The following is an 18,996-nucleotide window of genomic DNA, read 5'->3' on the forward strand; positions in this document are numbered from 1 at the left end:
AGGAGGAGGTGAGCTGTGACATCACCATTCGTGAATGGTGGATCCTGTGTTATCTACTGTATATAGAGGTGATATCAGTCATTATACAGGAGGAGGAGGTGAGCTGTGACATCACCTATTGTGAATGGTGGATCCTGTGTTATCTACTGTATATAGAGGTGTTATCAGTCATTGTACAGGAGGAGGTGAGCTGTGATATCACCTATTGTGAATGGTGGATCCTGTGTTATCTACTGTATATAGAGGTGATATCAGTCATTATACAGGAGGAGGAGGTGAGCTGTGACATCACCTATTGTGAATGGTGGATCCTGTGTTATCTACTGTATATAGAGGTGATATCAGTCATTATACAGGAGGAGGAGGTGAGCTGTGACATCACCTATTGTGAATGGTGGATCCTGTGTTATCTACTGTATATAGAGGTGATATCAGTCATTATACAGGAGGAGGAGGTGAGCTGTGACATCACCTATTGTGAATGGTGGATCCTGTGTTATCTACTGTATATAGAGGTGATATCAGTCATTATACAGGAGGAGGAGGTGAGCTGTGACATCACCTATTGTGAATGGTGGATCCTGTGTTATCTACTGTATATAGAGGTGTTATCAGTCATTGTACAGGAGGAGGAGGTGAGCTGTGATATCACCTATTGTGAATGGTGGATCCTGTGTTATCTACTGTATATAGAGGTGTTATCAGTCATTGTACAGGAGGAGGAGGTGAGCTGTGATATCACCTATTGTGAATGGTGGATTCTCTGTTATCTACTGTATATAGAGGTGTTATCAGTCATTGTACAGGAGGAGGAGGTGAGCTGTGACATCACCATTCGTGAATGGTGGATCCTGTGTTATCTACTGTATATAGAGGTGATATCAGTCATTATACAGGAGGAGGAGGTGAGCTGTGACATCACCTATTGTGAATGGTGGATCCTGTGTTATCTACTGTATATAGAGGTGATATCAGTCATTATACAGGAGGAGGAGGTGAGCTGTGACATCACCTATTGTGAATGGTGGATCCTGTGTTATCTACTGTATATAGAGGTGTTATCAGTCATTGTACAGGAGGAGGAGGTGAGCTGTGATATCACCTATTGTGAATGGTGGATCCTGTGTTATCTACTGTATATAGAGGTGATATCAGTCATTATACAGGAGGAGGAGGTGAGCTGTGACATCACCTATTGTGAATGGTGGATCTTGTGTTATCTACTGTATATAGAGGTGTTATCAGTCACTGTACAGGAGGAGGTGAGCTGTGACATCACCTATTAAACATGGTGGATCTTGTGTTATGAGATGTGCTCTTCTGATAATGTTAATACAAATAATGGAAAGCTAATGTCATGATTACGTACCTGTGGTAACATCTGGAGTTTCCTCCTTCACGACGTTCATACACGGCTGACCTCCTCTCATCGCCTCTTCTAGGTTTTCCTCCACTTTAATACTAATGAGATCTTCCCTCTGATGTGACAGATGAAACAATTCAGCACAACTTGGGGTTTGACAGCAGAAGACACAAACCAAGGCGCCATTCACAGATCAGCTTCATGTACATGTTCTATACGGTTTTTGTAAGAAGCTCGTGTAGTCTTTAGTCTAAATCACCTTCTTCTCACATTTACTACTTGAATTACTGTAAACTATAGATTTCTGTGTCGTAAACTCCGGAATACACGGACATTACTCAGCCGGATGTGGTCACTGCTGAAAAGACGTACAGTGCCATGCGAAAGTATTCGGCCCCCTGGAACTTTCCAACCTTTTCCCACATATCAGGCTTCAAACATAAAGATACCGGGGGGCATGGTGTGCCAAGGGACAGGAGCAGACGTGTTTCTGCAGAGCTCCTGTTTATCCCTTGATTGCTACTTATACAGCTTACTAAAACGTGGACTATTCTATTCATAAACCCACAAGAATATGCCAGGAACAAGTGGGAAGCAGAATTTTGCGGGCACACCGAAGAAATCTCCCTCAATAGGGCAGAGAAGTCCCCGGGAGAAATGCAGCAATGGCGGCGACAAGCCTCCTCATGGTGAGGGGAAAAGTAGTCCCGTGACTCAGAGCGGTGCAGCAGCTGGCCGAAAACCGGCGGCTCTACAGCCCCAAAGAGCACAGACGAACACCCGGACTGCTGCACGGAGGACCCATACCCCTGCCTCACCCTCAGCACAGACTGCGGAGGAACAGGTGAGAGACAACGCGACCGCGGAGATTCGCTACGCAGCGACGCGGCGGAAGGATGTAGCCAGAACAGCGGCGCCGGCGACGAGAATCCCCGCGCCTGTCAAACCGGCGGGGAGGAGAGGAAGGAACGCCGAGAGATTCCCCCGGCACCGCTAACATCAGCGACGCTGAGGGGACAGATGGAGTACTCACCGGCAGCACAGCAGCCCAGACGCGGAGTAATCTCCCCGACGCTCCGAGGCTGCCTCAGGTATGAAGCACCGGAGTTCATACCCGGAGATGAAGGGGACCAGCGGCACCAGACGCTGAGAATGGCGTCGGAGGACAGTAAAAACATACCACAACAGCAGGGTTCTCACACTGCACCGTACCAGGAGGGAGAGCACTCATGGGACTGTACTCCTCTCCTGAGCAGGAGGAGGACAATACATACGGTCAAAATAAATGACAACACACAAAATAAAACAGACGGGGACAGTATCCTTAGGGATGAGGAGGAATCACACAAACAGCAGGGGCATAGCCACAGGATTAACCCCCTATCTCCCCCAATGCTGAGCCACAATGAGGAACTGGGAATCCAGATAAACACCACTAATGAAAGCATACCCTCAAAAAACAATCCCATCGTACATGGAAATACATCCCCTTCACATAGAGAAATATCAAAACTCACTGCAATGATGCCCCCGACTTTCATTGATACATTCACTTCACAGCTTAAGGAGAAACTTGAGTCCATTAATAGAGGGATATCCAAAGACCAGTCTAAGACGGACAACTTTTACTCAACGCCTGACCCTCCTATGTCACCATCGGCGGAGAAATATGCGCACTCAGACAACTACACAGACTCCTCAACTTCCTCTGATCACAACTATAACGGTTCCTCTGGCGACTTCGACAACGAGGGTTTATCAGACTCGGACGGATACTCAGAGGGTTTTAGCGAAATTGAAGAGCTGAGTGGCTCAGATGTCACGTCAAATTCCTCAGATATCAGTGACATGGAACAGGAACAGTCCTGCTACGAGATCCCTAGCCATTCCTTGATAGACAATATCTCAGCTTCTGACGTTTACCCCTCAGGGAAATTCACGGTCAAACTATGCAAGGCTCTACTATCATCTATGGAAATAGCGGGAACTAAAATATCTGAGAAAATTCTCAAAAAACTATTTAAAGACATTTTTTTCACAAAGTAACGCTGTTCCAACCTCTGGCCTAAAAGTGTCATCTGCCAAACCTCCCAACACCCCGAAAAAGTATGACGCCTCCAGTGAACATCATGAGCCGACGTCCTCTAATGACGCACGGAGCGAGCCTTTACGACCGGATCCTCTGATCAACCTAAAGAGGGATATAATCTCATTTAAAAACAACTTAACAGATTTTGAAAACTTTAAAAGAAAGAACAACTTAAAAGTCAGAGGAATCCTGGAATCAGTGGGAAGATCTCAACTGGAAGCTTATGTTTCATCTATGTTATCTTATTTACTCCCCCATACGAAAGGGGAAAACTTAATTGTTAAAGCATACAGGATACCCAGACCACCATCTCTTCCGTCAAACTTAGCCGCAGACGTTATTGTCTCATTTTATCCTAACTGGCTGAGAGACTCATTGCTTGACATCGCAAGAGAATCAAGATTAATTTCTTCCCCATACGGCCACTTAATCTTCTACAGGGATCTATGTAAGGAGACTCTACAAAAACGAAAATCGTTCCAACACGTCACCCATAGACTGCAACAGGCCGGATTACAATACATATGGCACCAGTTCTCCAATCTAAGATTCTTCTTTGCGGCAAAGTGGCGTACCTTCACTTCCCCGGATGGGGCGGCGGACTTTTTAGACTGTGCGGGTATTGGCCCTCCCGGATCTCCTTCTGACCCTTCGTCCAAACCCCAACCAAATTGAGAGCTTTGAGGGACATTTCATCTCTTTATGTTTAGTCCACGTCACAGCCTGTGTCTAAACCGAACATTTTGCCCACAAGGTCCAAGGGTCATCTGAAGATGACCTGGAGACAACAGGCCTTCGTACGATATTCTTATCTACTGGACAGCTTAAGGGTCATCCATATTAACATGTATATTATGATACTACCTATGTTACCATACTTACTAGTTAAACCTCTTTTAGGTTTTGTTTTCTCAGCTACAACACATAGTCACAGTATGCGGCCTTCAAATATTCACTACTAATATATCCTACTCACCACTCTACTAAGCAATATTTTCGTATCACATCTATCTTTGTAAATTCTTACAATAGTGTGTGATTGCCTGTTCCCCTATTTCTATAGGGGTTTCTTTTTCCCTACACTCGTACCCCTTCCCTTTATCCCCTCCCCAGTTAAAAAATAATCAAAACCCAATAAAAGTTTGTTGGAACAAACATAAAGATACCAAATGTAAATTTTTGGTGAACAATCAACAACAAGTGGAGCACAATTGTGAAACTGAAGGAAATTTATTGGTTATTTAAAATTTTTGTGGAAATTCATAAACTGAAGAGTGGGGCGTGCAATATTATTCGGCCCCTGTAACTTAATACTTTGTTGCGCCCCTTTTGCTGCGATTACAAGTCTCTTGGGGTTTGTCTCTATCAGTTTTGTACATCGAGAGACTGAAATTCTCCTCGTTCTTCCCGGCAAACAGCTGGAGCTCAGTGAGGTTTGATGGAGATCGTTTGTGAACAGCAGTTCTTGGCTCTTTCCACAGATTCTCCATTGGATTGAGGTCTGGACTGTGACTTGGCCATTCTAACACCTGGATACGTTTATTTGTGAACCATTCCATTTTAGATTCTGCTTTATGTTTGGGATCATTGTCTTGTTGGAAGACAAATCTCCGTCCCAGTCTCAGGTCTTTTGTAGACTCCAACAGGTTTTCTTTAAGAATGGTCCTGTATTTGGCTCCATCCATCTTCCCTGTCCCTGATGAAGAAAAGCAGGCCCAAAACATGATGCTGCCACCACCATGTTTGACAGTGGGTATGGTGTGTTCAGGGGGATGAGTTGTGTTGCCTTACCCCCAAACATATCGTTTGGCATTGTTGCCAAAAAGTTCGATTTTGGTTTCATCTGACCAGAACACCTTCTTCCACGTTTGGTGTCTCCCGGGTGACTTGTTGCAAACTTTGAACAACACTTTTTATGGATATCTTTGAGAAATGGCTTTCTTCTTGCCACTCTTCCATAAAGGCCAGATTTGTGCAGTGTACGACGGATTGTTGTCCTATGGACAGACTGTCCCACCTCAGCTGTAGATCTCTGCAGTTCATCCAGAGTGATCATGGGCCTCTTGGCTGCATCTCTGATCAGTCTTCTCCTTGTTTGAGATGAAAGTTTAGAGGGACGGCCGGGTCTTGGTAGATTTGCAGTGGTATGATACTCCTTCCATTCAATATGATCACTTGCACAGTGCTCCTTGGAATGTGTAAAGTTTTGGAAATCATTTTGTATCCAAATCCGGGTTTAACCTTCTCCACAACAGTATCACGGACCTGCCTGTTGTGTTCCTTGGTCTTCATGATGCTCTCTGTGCTTCACACAGAACCCTGAAACTATCACAGAGCAGGTGCATTTATACGGAGACTTGATTACACACAGGAGGATTATATTTATCATCATTAGGCATTTAGGACAACATTGGATCATTCAGAGATCCACAATGAACTTCTGGAGTGAAAGTAAAGGAGACGAATAATATTGCACGCCCCACTTTTTCAGTTTTTGAATTTCCACAAAAATTTTAAATAACCAATAAATTTCGTTCAACTTCACAATTGTGTTCCACTTGTTGTTGATTCTTCACCAAAAATTTACATTTGATATCTTTATGTTTGAAGCACGATATGTGGGAAAAGGTTGAAAAGATCAAGGGAGCCGAATACTTTCGTAAAGCACTGTATAGGTTTTTCTCATCATTGATAACCGAGGTACAATAATATGGTCTAAGGCCGGGAAGATCCACCAGAACTTAAGACATCTATGACCTCGATCAGAACTGTCCCCCCATATACAGATCCGGTACAGGGCTCAGCACCGTCTACCTGATGATCCTCCGGGATGCTGTGATTCTCCTCTGGACAGTCCTGGGGACACAGAGGACGGGGACAACTCTCTGGTGGATTCCTCCTCCTGGATCCATCTGTAGGAGACACACAGAGACGGAATAGATTGTGTCATGTGATGAGATGATGGGAGTAGTAGAAGAAGATGACCACAGAACAGACATGACAGTCTCCCCTCCTCACCCTGCTGATCGGCCCATACATCCATTGTCTCTTCTACTTCATCTTTAACCTCAACCTTAATATCCATAAGATCTTCACCCTGAAAAGACAAAAAAAATGTAAGATGAGCTCAGGTCCCATCACTTCATGGTCAGATGTTGTGGAGGCTTCAGTGTCATCTACCTGATGATCCTCCGGGATGTTGTGATTCTCCTCCGGACAGTCCTGGGGATACAGAGGACGGGGACAACTCTCTGGTGGATTTCTCCTCCTGGATCCATCTGTGGTAAACATACAAAAGGACTAATTACATGACCTCCATATATCTTCAATGGCAGCCAGAAGACAGCCAAAAACGCTACACCCATGTTATAATTCCAGGGTTTTGTAATGTAAAAGACATTAATTGAGAAGTGGCATGACTGGAATATTACCTAGAACTAGACGTCCCTCAAAAACTGAGGAAGAGGTAAGAAGAAAATTGGTCTGGGTGGATGTAAGAGGCCGACGGCAACATTAAAGGAGCTGCAGGAATTTCTGGCCAGCCCTGGCTGTGTCCTGCATGTGACAATCTCCCGCAGTCTTCATATGTGTGGGGTAGGAGACAGAAGCCTTTCCTTACAGAGAAAAACATGCAAACCCAGCGATGTTCTACCAAACTCTCCATCATGGCTGTCAAAGGCATGAGGGAAACGTGTTCTAAAAGGTTAGACTTTTTTGCCATAATCCCAAAAGGTTTGCTCAACGCAAATCCGACACTGCACATCATCAAAAGAACACCATCTCCACAGTGAGGTATGGTGGAGTCAGCATTATGATTTGGGGCTGTTTTTTTTGGCAGCTGGAACTGGGGTTTTAGTCAAGGTGGAGGGAATTATGGACAGTTTCAAATATCAATTTTACATCACCAAATTGCAAAAGAACGGATTCACTAGAAGGAAGATGGAAGTTCTGGAACGGCCGAACCCAGACCTGAACCCAAGTGAATCTGTGCAGACCTGAAGAGGGGGCTGTGCACAGGATATGACCCCACAATCTGACAGATATGGAGCTACTGCAAGGAGCTGGCAAAGGTCGCCGATTCTAGATGAGTCGCGCTGATAGTGTTGAACCTTTTTAGGTTGTGGTCTGCCAGAAATTCAAAGGGCACTTCAACAAAGTATTAGTGGCACTTTAATAATAGGGGTGTGTAGACTTTTTCTATCCACTGAATATAAGAGATAGTCACACAATGTTTGGAGTATATTACCTGCTATTCGCCTGTTTATATACCATATATACTCGAGTATAAGCCGACCCCCCTAATTTTGCCACAAAAAAACTAGGAAAACTTAATGACTCGAGTATAAGCCTAGGGTGGAAAATGTTGCAGCTACCGATAAACTTCAAAAATAAAAATAGATACCAATAAAAGTAAAACTAATTAAGACATCAGTAGGTTACGTGTTTTTGAATATCCATATTGAATTAGGAGCCCCATATAACGCTCCATACAGTTCATGATGGCCCCATAAGATGCTCCATATTAAAATATGCCCCATATAATGCTCCATACAGTTCATGATGGCCCCATAAGATGCTCCATAGACATATTTGCCCAATATAATGCTGCACAAACGTTGATTATGGCCCCATAAGATGCTCCATAGAGATATTTGCCCCATATGCTGTTGCTTTGATTAAAAAAAAATAAATAAAATGACACTCACCTCACGGCTCTCAGGTCCCTGGCACTCACTATACTCACCTCGTTCTGGCGCCGCTGTGTCTTCTTCGTCCTCTGCACCAACGTCCAGACAGAGAGCATGGACTAACCACGTCATTGCACCCTCTGACCTGAGCGTCACTGCAGAGGACGCGGAAGACCGAGCGGCGCCGGAACGTGGGACAGGTGACTATCGCACATTGCTCCCCCTGCCCATTATACTCACCTGCTCCTGGCGCGGTCCCTGGTTCTCCGGCGCTGACAGCTTCATCCAGCGTTGAGCGGTCACCTGGTACTGCTCATTACAGTAATGAATATGCGGCTCCACCACTATGAGAGTGGAGTTGGCTCCATATTCATTACTGTAATGAGCGGTACCACGTGACCGCTCAACGCTGGAAGAAGCTGTCAGCGCCCGGAGAACCAGAGACCACGCCAGGAGCAGGCGAGTATGTCACAGCCGCCGCTCCCCATCCCCCGCCGACCCCAAGGGACAATGACTCGAGTATAAGCCGAGAGGGGCACTTTCAGCCTAAAAAAATGGGCTGAAAATCTCGGCTTATACTCGAGTATATACAGTAAGTGACACTTCTCTCAATACCATTTATACTATGTACAGAGGCTTCTCACAGAATTAGAAGATCATCAGAAAGTTAATTTTTAGTTCACTTTTTGTATTGAAGAACTGAATCTCCTATATTCGATAGAGTCATTACACACAGAGGGATCTATTGCACATGTTTATTTCTGGTAATGTTGATGATTATGGCTTAAAGCCAATGAAAACCCAAAAGTCATTATTGCAGTAAATTAGAATAATTATCATAAAACCTAAGTGTTTATAAAGGTCCCTTAGTTTGTTTCAGTAGCTCCACAATCATGGGGAAGACTGCTGAGCTGACAGATGTCCAGAAGGCGTCACTGACACACTCCACAAGGAGGGGAAGCCACAAAAGGTCATTGGTAAAGAAGCCGGCTGTTCACAGAGCGCTGTATCCAAGAATATTAACGGGAAGGAAAGTGTGGTAGAAAAAGGTGCACAAGCAACCGGGATAACCTCAGCAAGTGGAGAGACCACAATCCAAGCTGCTGGAGGTCTAGTGTGAAGTCTCCACAATCAGTGATGGTTTGGGGAGCCATGTCATCTGCTGGTGTAGGTCCACTGTGTTTTATCAAGACAAAAGTCAGCGCAGCCGTCTACCAGGACATTTTAGAGCACTTCATGCTTCCCTCTGCCGACAAGCTTTTTGGAGATGGAAATGTCATTCTCCAGCAGGACTTGGCCCCTGTCCACACGGCCAAAAGTACCAATACCTGGTGTAAAAACAACAGTATCATTGGGCTTGATTGGCAGCAAACTCACCTGACCTTAACCCCATAGAGAATCTATGGAGTATTGTCAAGAGGAAGATGAGACACCAGACCCAACAATGCAGACGAGCTGAAGGCTGCTATCAAAGCAACCTGGGCTTCCATAACACCTCAGCAGCGCCACAGGCTGATCGCCTCCATGCCACGCCGCATTGATGCATTAAGGCCCCGTCACACATAGCGAGATCGCTAGCGAGATCGCTGCTGAGTCACAAGTTTTGTGACGCAACAGCGATCTCAGTAGCGATCTCGCTATGTGCGACACGTACCAGCGATCAGGCCCCTGCTGTGAGATCGCTGGTCGTGTCGGAATGGCCTGGGCCATTTTTTGATCGTTGAGGTCCCGCTGACATCGCTGAATCGGCGTGTGTGACGCCGATTCAGCGATGTCTTCGCTGGTAACCAGGGTAAACATCGGGTAACTAAGCGCAGGGCCGCGCTTAGTAACCCGATGTCTACCCTGGTTACCATCGTTAAAGTAAAAAAAAAAAAACGCTACATACTTACCTACCGCTGTCTGTCCCCGGCGCTCTGCTTCTCTGGTCTGGCTGTGAGCGCCGGGCAGCCGGAAAGCAGAGCGGTGACGTCACCGCTCTGCTTTCCGGCCGCTGTGCTCACAGCCAGACCAGAGAAGCAGAGCGCCGAGGACAGACAGCGGTAGGTAAGTATGTAGCGTTTGTTTTTTTTTACTTTAACGATGGTAACCAGGGTAAACATCGGGTTACTAAGCGCGGCCCTACGCTTAGTTACCCGATGTTTACCCTGGTTACCAGGGACCTCGGGATAGTTGGTCGCTGGAGAGCGGTCTGTGTGACAGCTCTCCAGCGATCAAACAGCGACGCTGCAGTGATCCGGATCGTTGTCGGTATCGCTGCAGCGTCGCTATGTGTGACGGGGCCTTATGTCTGGCAGCTCTCACAGTTCATTAAAAACTCCCCTGATGCCTGCACCTCCGCATATATCAATATAACCAATTTTATGGATTAACGCCACATCCTGAAAGAAGGATCGGGCGAGTGCTGCTTTTCTTATTACTTTTTCTGATATAATACATGTTCTTTATGCATGCACCACCCAGAAGAGATCCGACGAGGCTATTTCTGAGGATTTGGGTTGAAATAACACGCAGAAAAAAAAGTGACTTGGTGCCTGGAATAACCCTTTTTTTTTTTTTTAACACGTGAAATAGATCCCTCTGTGTGTAATGACTAGAGAATATATGCATTTCATTGTGTGTATTCAAGAACTGAAATAAATTCACTTTTTGATGATATTCTAATTTAGTGAGAAGGACTTGTAGGGGGCTTCAATGTTACTGGTAGGTTAAAGGCTCTGGAAAAGCAAAATGGCTCCTCACCCTCCAAAAGAAATTCAGCAAACTCTCCGCTCCCAAATCCAAATGCCCCACAGTAAACCTAAACCACATATAGTGTCCATGTTTGGCATTTCTGAAGCGATGAGAGCCCGCCTAACCTACGGGTGCATGCCTCCAGAAGCACGGGCCGGGCATAACGCACCGGTCACTACAGCGCACTGGTCACTACAGCGCACTGGTCACTACAGCGCACTGGTCACTACAGCGCACTGGTCACTACAACGCACTGGTCACTACAACGCACTGGTCACTACAACGCACTGGTCACTACAACGCACTGGTCACTACAACGCACCGGTCACTACAACGCACCGGTCACTACAACGCACCGGTCACTACAACGCACCGGTCACTACAGCGCACTGGTCACTACAACGCACTGGTCACTACAACGCACTGGTCACTACAACGCACCGGTCACTACAACGCACCGGTCACTACAACGCACCGGTCACTACAACGCACCGGTCACTACAACGCACCGGTCACTACAACGCACCGGTCACTACAGCGCACCGGTCACTACAGCGCACCGGTCACTGCAACGTACTGGTCACTACAACAGCAGCTTGCAATTTTCACTCAGCAACATTCACTGCTGTTCGTTTCTTGAAAACACCCATGGAGTCAAAATCATCAGTACACCTGTAGATAAATTCCCCAAGGAGTATAGTTTCCCCAAATGGGGTCACTTGAGGGGGGATTCTGCTCTTCTAGTAATTGGGGGCTCTGTATATGGAGTACACAAACTGTTCAGGGAAATAAGCGCTCCAGGAGGCAAACAGCGCTCTGTTCCTCCGAGTGTCTCCGTATGGCTAAGTAGCACTGTACAGCCACATACGGGGTATGGCCACGTTGAGTAGAAATTGTGGGACAAATTTTGATGCCATTTTCACCCACCACTTGTGTGAAAATGTAAAATCTGAGGGCAAATTAACATTTTAGTGGTAAAAATCTAATTATTTTTTCGTCACTGCCCAATGGTATAAAATTCTGTGACACCCGTGGGGTCAATCTGATCACTGCACCCCTAGATGAATTCACTGAGAGGTGTAGTTTGTAGAATGGGGTCACGTATGGGGGGGCTCTGCGTTTCTGGCCCCTCATGGGCTCTCTCAGTGGGTCATTTAACCCGCAGACCATAACCGTAAAATCTGCTGCTCCTTGTTATCCGAGCTTTGCACTGTGCCTGAAAAATATTTCCCATGCAAGCATCATACCCTTCCCCAGGCATACCCCAGCACGCAGTCCCATGCAAGCATCACTCCCTTCACCAGGCATACCCCAGCATGCAGTCCCATGCAAGCATCACCCTCTTCCCCAGGCATACCACCAGCATGCAGTCCCATGCAAGCATTACTCCCTTCCCCAAGCATACCCCCAAGACGCAGTACCATGCAAGCATCACCCCCTTCATCAGACAGACCCCCCAGCACACAGTCCCATGCAAGCATCACTCCCTTCACCAGGCAGACCCCAGAACGCAGTCCCATGCAAGCATCATGCCCTTCCACAGGCAGACCCCAGCACGCAGTCCCATGCAAGCATCATCCCCTTCCCCAGGCAGACCCCCAGCATGCAGTCCCATGCAAGCATTACTCCCAGCACACAGTCCTATGCAAGAATCACTCCCTTTACCGGGCATACCCCAGCACGCAGTCCCATGCAAGCCTCACCCCCTTCCCCAGGCAGACCACCAGGACGCAGTCCCATGCAAGCCTCACCCCCTTCCCCAGGCAGACCCCCGGGATGAAGTCCCATGCAAGCATCACCCCCTTCCCCAGGCAGACCCAGCATGCAGTCCCATGCAAGCATCACCCCCTTCCCCAGGCAGACCCCAGCACGCAGTCCCATGCAAGCATCATCCCCTTCCCCAGGCAGACCCCAGCATGCAGTCCCATGCAAGCATCATCCCCTTCCACAGGCAGACCCCCAGGACGCAGTCCCATGCAAGCATCATCCCCTTCCCCAGGCAGACCCCCAGGATGCAGTCCCATGCAAGCATTACCCTCTTCCTCAGGCAGACCCCCCCCCCCAGGACGTAGTCCCATGCAAGCATTACTCGCTTCCTCAGGCAGACCTCCCAGGACGTAGTCCCATGCAAGCATCACCCTCTTCCCCAGGTAGACCCCAGCACGAAGTCCCATGCTAGCATTACTCGCTTCTTAAGGCAGACCCCCCAGGACGCAGTCCCATGCAAGCATGACTCGCTTCCCCAGGCAGACCGCCAGGGCGCAGTCCCATGCAAGCATTGATCGCTTCCCCAGACAGACCCCCAGGACGCAGTCCCATGCAAGCATTACTCGCTTCCCCAGGCAGACCCCCAGGACGCAGTCCCATGCAAGCATTACTCGCTTCCTCAGGCAGACCCCCAGGATGCAGTCCCATGCAAGCATTACTCGCTTCCCCAGGCAGACCCCAGCACGCAGTCCCATGCAATCATTACTCGCTTCCCCAGACAGACCCCCAGGACGCAGTCCCATGCAATCATTACTCGCTTCCCCAGACAGACCCCCAGGACGCAGTCCCATGCAATCATTACTCGCTCCCCCAGGCAGACCCCCAGGACGCAGTCCCATGCAAGCATTACTCGCTTCCTCAGGCAGACCCCCCCAGGACGCAGTCCCATGCAAGCATTACTCGCTTCCCCAGGCAGACCCCAGCACGCAGTCCCACGCAAGCATTACTCGCTTCCCCAGACAGACCCCAGCACGAAGTCCCATGCAAGCATTACTCGCTTCCTCAGGCAGACCCCCCAGGACGCAGTCCCATGCAAGCATTACTCGCTTCCTCAGGCAGACCCCCAGGACGCAGTCCCACGCAAGCATTACTCGCTTCCTCAGGCAGACCCCCAGGATGCAGTCCCATGCAAGCATTACTCGCTTCCCCAAGCAGACCCCAGCACGAAGTCCCATGCAAGCATTACTCGCTTCCTCTGGCAGACCCCCCCAGGACGCAGTCCCACGCAAGCATTACTCGCTTCCTCAGGCAGACCCCCACAGGACGCAGTCCCATGCAAGCATTACTCGCTTCCCCAGGCAAGCATTACTCGCTTCCCCAGACAGACCCCCGGGACGCAGTCCCATGCAAGCATTACTCGCTTCCCCAGACAGACCCCCAGTACGCAGTCCCATGCAAGCATTACTCACTTCCTCAGGCAGACCCCCAGGATGCAGTCCCATGCAAGCATTACTCGCTTCCTCAGGCAGACCCCCAGGATGCAGTCCCATGCAAGCATTACTCGCTTCCTCAGGCAGACCCCCCCAGGTCAAAGTCCCATGCAAGCATTTCTCGCTTCCTCAGGCAGACCCCCAGGACGCAGTCCCATGCAAGCATTACTCGCTTCCTCAGGCAGACCCCCAGGATGCAGTCCCATGCAAGCATTACTCGCTTCCCCAGACAGACCCCCAGGATGCAGTCCCATGCAATCATTACTCGCTTCCCCAGACAGACCCCCAGGATGCAGTCCCATGCAATCATTACTCGCTTCCCCAGACAGACCCCCAGGATGCAGTCCCATGCAATCATTACTCGCTTCCCCAGACAGACCCCCAGGACGCAGTCCCATGCAATCATTACTCGCTCCCCCAGGCAGACCCCCAGGACGCAGTCCCATGCAAGCATTACTCACTTCCTCAGGCAGACCCCCCAGGACGCAGTCCCATGCAAGCATTACTCGCTTCCCCAGGCAGACCCCAGCACGCAGTCCCACGCAAGCATTACTGGCTTCCCCAGACAGACCCCAGCACGAAGTCCCATGCAAGCATTACTCGCTTCCTCAGGCAGACCCCCTCAGGACGCAGTCCCATGCGAGCATTACTCGCTTCCCCAGGCAGACCCCAGCACGCAGTCCCACGCGAGCATTACTCGCTTCCTCAGGCAGACCCCCCCAGGACGCAGTCCCACGCAAGCATTACTCGCTTCCTCAGGCAGACCCCCAGGACGCAGTCCCATGCAATCATTACTCGCTTCCCCAGACAGACCCCCAGGACGCAGTCCCATGCAATCATTACTCGCTCCCCCAGGCAGACCCCCAGGACGCAGTCCCATGCAAGCATTACTCACTTCCCCAGGCAGACCCCAGCACGCAGTCCCACGCAAGCATTACTGGCTTCCCCAGACAGACCCCCAGGACGCAGTCCCATGCAAGCATTACTCGCTTCCTCAGGCAGACCCCCCAGGACGCAGTCCCATGCAAGCATTACTCGCTTCCTCAGGCAGACCCCCTCAGGACGCAGTCCCATGCGAGCATTACTCGCTTCCCCAGACAGACCCCCAGGACGCAGTCCCATGCAAGCATTACTCGCTTCCCCAGGCAGACCCCCAGGTCAAAGTCCCATGCAAGCATTACTCGCTTCCTCAGGCAGACCCCCTCAGGACGCAGTCCCACGCAAGCATTACTCGCTTCCCCAAGCAGACCCCCAGGACGCAGTCCCATGCAAGCATTACTCGCTTCCCCAAGCAGACCCCAGCACGAAGTCCCATGCAAGCATTACTCGCTTCCTCAGGCAGACCTCCCAGGACGTAGTCCCATGCAAGCATCACCCTCTTCCTCAGGCAGACCTCCCAGCACGCAGTCCCATGCAAGCATTACTCGCTTCCTCAGGCAGACCGCCAGGGCGCAGTCCCATGCAAGCATTACTCGCTTCTTAAGGCAGACCCCCCGGGACGCAGTCCCATGCAAGCATGACTCGCTTCCCCAGGCAGACCGCCAGGGCGCAGTCCCATGCAAGCATTGATCGCTTCCCCAGACAGACCCCCAGGACGCAGTCCCATGCAAGCATTACTCGCTTCCCCAGGCAGACCCCCAGGACGCAGTCCCATGCAAGCATTACTCGCTTCCTCAGGCAGACCCCCAGGACGCAGTCCCATGCAAGCATTACTCGCTTCCCCAGACAGACCCCCGGGACGCAGTCCCATGCAAGCATTACTCGCTTCCCCAGACAGACCCCCAGGACGCATTCCCATGCAAGCATTACTCGCTTCCTCAGGCAGACCCCCACAGGACGCAGTCCCATGCAAGCATTACTCGCTTCCTCAGGCAGACCCCCACAGGACGCAGTCCCATGCAAGCATTACTCGCTTCCCCAGGCAGACCCCAGCACGCAGTCCCATGCAATCATTACTCGCTTCCCCAGACAGACCCCCAGGATGCAGTCCCATGCAATCATTACTCGCTTCCCCAGACAGACCCCCAGGACGCAGTCCCATGCAATCATTACTCGCTCCCCCAGGCAGACCCCCAGGACGCAGTCCCATGCAAGCATTACTCACTTCCTCAGGCAGACCCCCCAGGACGCAGTCCCATGCAAGCATTACTCGCTTCCCCAGGCAGACCCCAGCACGCAGTCCCACGCAAGCATTACTGGCTTCCCCAGACAGACCCCAGCACGAAGTCCCATGCAAGCATTACTCGCTTCCTCAGGCAGACCCCCCAGGACGCAGTCCCATGCAAGCATTACTCGCTTCCTCAGGCAGACCCCCTCAGGACGCAGTCCCATGCGAGCATTACTCGCTTCCCCAGCACGCAGTCCCACGCGAGCATTACTCGCTTCCTCAGGCAGACCCCCCCAGGACGCAGTCCCACGCAAGCATTACTCGCTTCCTCAGGCAGACCCCCAGGACGCAGTCCCACGCAAGCATTACTCGCTTCCCCAGACAGACCCCCGGGACGCAGTCCCATGAAAGCATTACTCGCTTCCCCAAGCAGACCCCCAGGACGCAGTCCCACGCAAGCATTACTCGCTTCCCCAGACAGACCCCCAGGACGCAGTCCCACGCAAGCATTACTCGCTTCCCCAGACAGACCCCCAGGACGCAGTCCCACGCAAGCATTACTCGCTTCCCCAGACAGACCCCCAGGACGCAGTCCCACGCAAGCATTACTCGCTTCCCCAGACAGACCCCCGGGACGCAGTCCCATGCAAGCATTACTCGCTTCCCCAGACAAACCCCCAGGACGCAGTCCCATGCAAGCATTACTCGCTTCCTCAGGCAGACCCCCACAGGACGCAGTCCCATGCAAGCATTACTCGCTTCCTCAGGCAGACCCCCACAGGACGCAGTCCCATGCAAGCATTACTCGCTTCCTCAGGCAGACCCCCACAGGACGCAGTCCCATGCAAGCATTACTCGCTTCCTCAGGCAGACCCCCACAGGACGCAGTCCCATGCAAGCATTACTCGCTTCCCCAGGCAGACCCCAGCACGCAGTCCCATGCAATCATTACTCGCTTCCCCAGACAGACCCCCAGGATGCAGTCCCATGCAATCATTACTCGCTTCCCCAGACAGACCCCCAGGACGCAGTCCCATGCAATCATTACTCGCTCCCCCAGGCAGACCCCCAGGACGCAGTCCCATGCAAGCATTACTCACTTCCTCAGGCAGACCCCCCAGGACGCAGTCCCATGCAAGCATTACTCGCTTCCCCAGGCAGACCCCAGCACGCAGTCCCACGCAAGCATTACTGGCTTCCCCAGACAGACCCCAGCACGAAGTCCCATGCAAGCATTACTCGCTTCCTCAGGCAGACCCCCCAGGACGCAGTCCCATGCAAGCATTACTCGCTTCCTCAGGCAGACCCCCTCAGGACGCAGTCCCATGCGAGCATTACTCGCTTCCCCAGGCAGACCCCAGCACGCAGTCCCACGCGAGCATTACTCGCTTCCTCAGGCAGACCCCCCCAGGACGCAGTCCCACGCAAGCATTACTCGCTTCCTCAGGCAGACCCCCAGGTCAAAGTCCCATGCAAGCATTACTCGCTTCCTCAGGCAGACCCCCAGGACGCAGTCCCACGCAAGCATTACTCGCTTCCCCAAGCAGACCCCCAGGACGCAGTCCCATGCAAGCATTACTCGCTTCCCCAAGCAGACCCCAGCACGAAGTCCCATGCAAGCATTACTCGCTTCCTCAGGCAGACCCCCCCAGGACGCAGTCCCACGCAAGCATTACTCGCTTCCTCAGGCAGACCTCCCAGGACGTAGTCCCATGCAAGCATTACTCGCTTCCTCAGGCAGACCCCAGCACGCAGTCCCATGCAAGCATTACTCGCTTCCTCAGGCAGACCTCCCAGGACGTAGTCCCATGCAAGCATCACCCTCTTCCCCAGGCAGACCCCAGCACGAAGTCCCATGCTAGCATTACTCGCTTCCCCAGACAGACCCCCCAGGACGCAGTCCCATGCAAGCATTACTCGCTTCCTCAGGCAGACCCCCATGACGCAGTCCCACGCAAGCATTACTCGCTTCCCCAAGCAGACCCCAGCACGAAGTCCCATGCAAGCATTACTCGCTTCCTCAGGCAGACCCCCCCAGGACGCAGTCCCACGCAAGCATTACTCGCTTCCCCAGACAGACCCCCGGGACGCAGACCCACGCAAGCATTACTCGCTTCCTCAGACAGACCCCCAGGACGCAGTCCCATGCAAGCATTACTCGCTTCCTCAGGCAGACCCCCCCAGGACGCAGTCCCACGCAAGCATTACTCGCTTCCTCAGGCAGACCCCCAGGTCAAAGTCCCATGCAAGCATTACTCGCTTCCTCAGACAGACCCCCAGGACGCAGTCCCACGCAAGCATTACTCGCTTCCCCAAGCAGACCCCCAGGACGCAGTCCCATGCAAGCATTACTCGCTTCCCCAAGCAGACCCCAGCACGAAGTCCCATGCAAGCATTACTCGCTTCCTCAGGCAGACACCCCCAGGACGCAGTCCCACGCAAGCATTACTCGCTTCCCCAGACAGACCCCCGGGACGCAGACCCACGCAAGCATTACTCGCTTCCTCAGGCAGACCCCCCCAGGACGCAGTCCCACGCAAGCATTACTCGCTTCCTCAGGCAGACCCCCCCAGGACGCAGTCCCACGCAAGCATTACTCGCTTCCTCAGGCAGACCCCCAGGACGCAGTCCCATGCAAGCATTACTCGCTTCCTCAGGCAGACCCCCCCAGGACGCAGTCCCACGCAAGCATTACTCGCTTCCTCAGGCAGACCCCCAGGACGCAGTCCCACGCAAGCATTACTCGCTTCCCCAAGCAGACCCCAGCACGAAGTCCCATGCAAGCATTACTCGCTTCCCCAGACAGACCCCCGGGACGC

General features: G+C 51.2%; 1 protein-coding gene across 6 annotated transcripts in view; it reads right to left on the reverse strand.

Moving 5' to 3' along the window:
- Positions 1-18,996, reverse strand: part of LOC138658266 (uncharacterized) — a 64,318-nt gene that overhangs the window by 43,389 nt on the left and 1,933 nt on the right. For 3 of the 6 annotated variants that reach the window (XM_069745757.1, XM_069745751.1, XM_069745772.1), the window contains exons 2-5: positions 6,633-6,730; positions 6,471-6,549; positions 6,267-6,364; positions 1,370-1,478 (exon numbers count right to left, since the gene is read on the reverse strand). In XM_069745757.1, coding sequence (XP_069601858.1) covers positions 1,370-1,478; positions 6,267-6,364; positions 6,471-6,549; positions 6,633-6,730 — 384 coding nt within the window. The remainder of the gene's footprint in view (positions 1-1,369; positions 1,479-6,266; positions 6,365-6,470; positions 6,550-6,632; positions 6,731-18,996) is intronic. The other 3 variants (XM_069745766.1, XM_069745763.1, XM_069745768.1) reach the window with 3 other exon arrangements.

This window comes from Ranitomeya imitator, chromosome 1 (assembly GCF_032444005.1).
Source record: "Ranitomeya imitator isolate aRanImi1 chromosome 1, aRanImi1.pri, whole genome shotgun sequence".
Classification (NCBI taxonomy): Eukaryota; Metazoa; Chordata; class Amphibia; order Anura; family Dendrobatidae; genus Ranitomeya; species Ranitomeya imitator.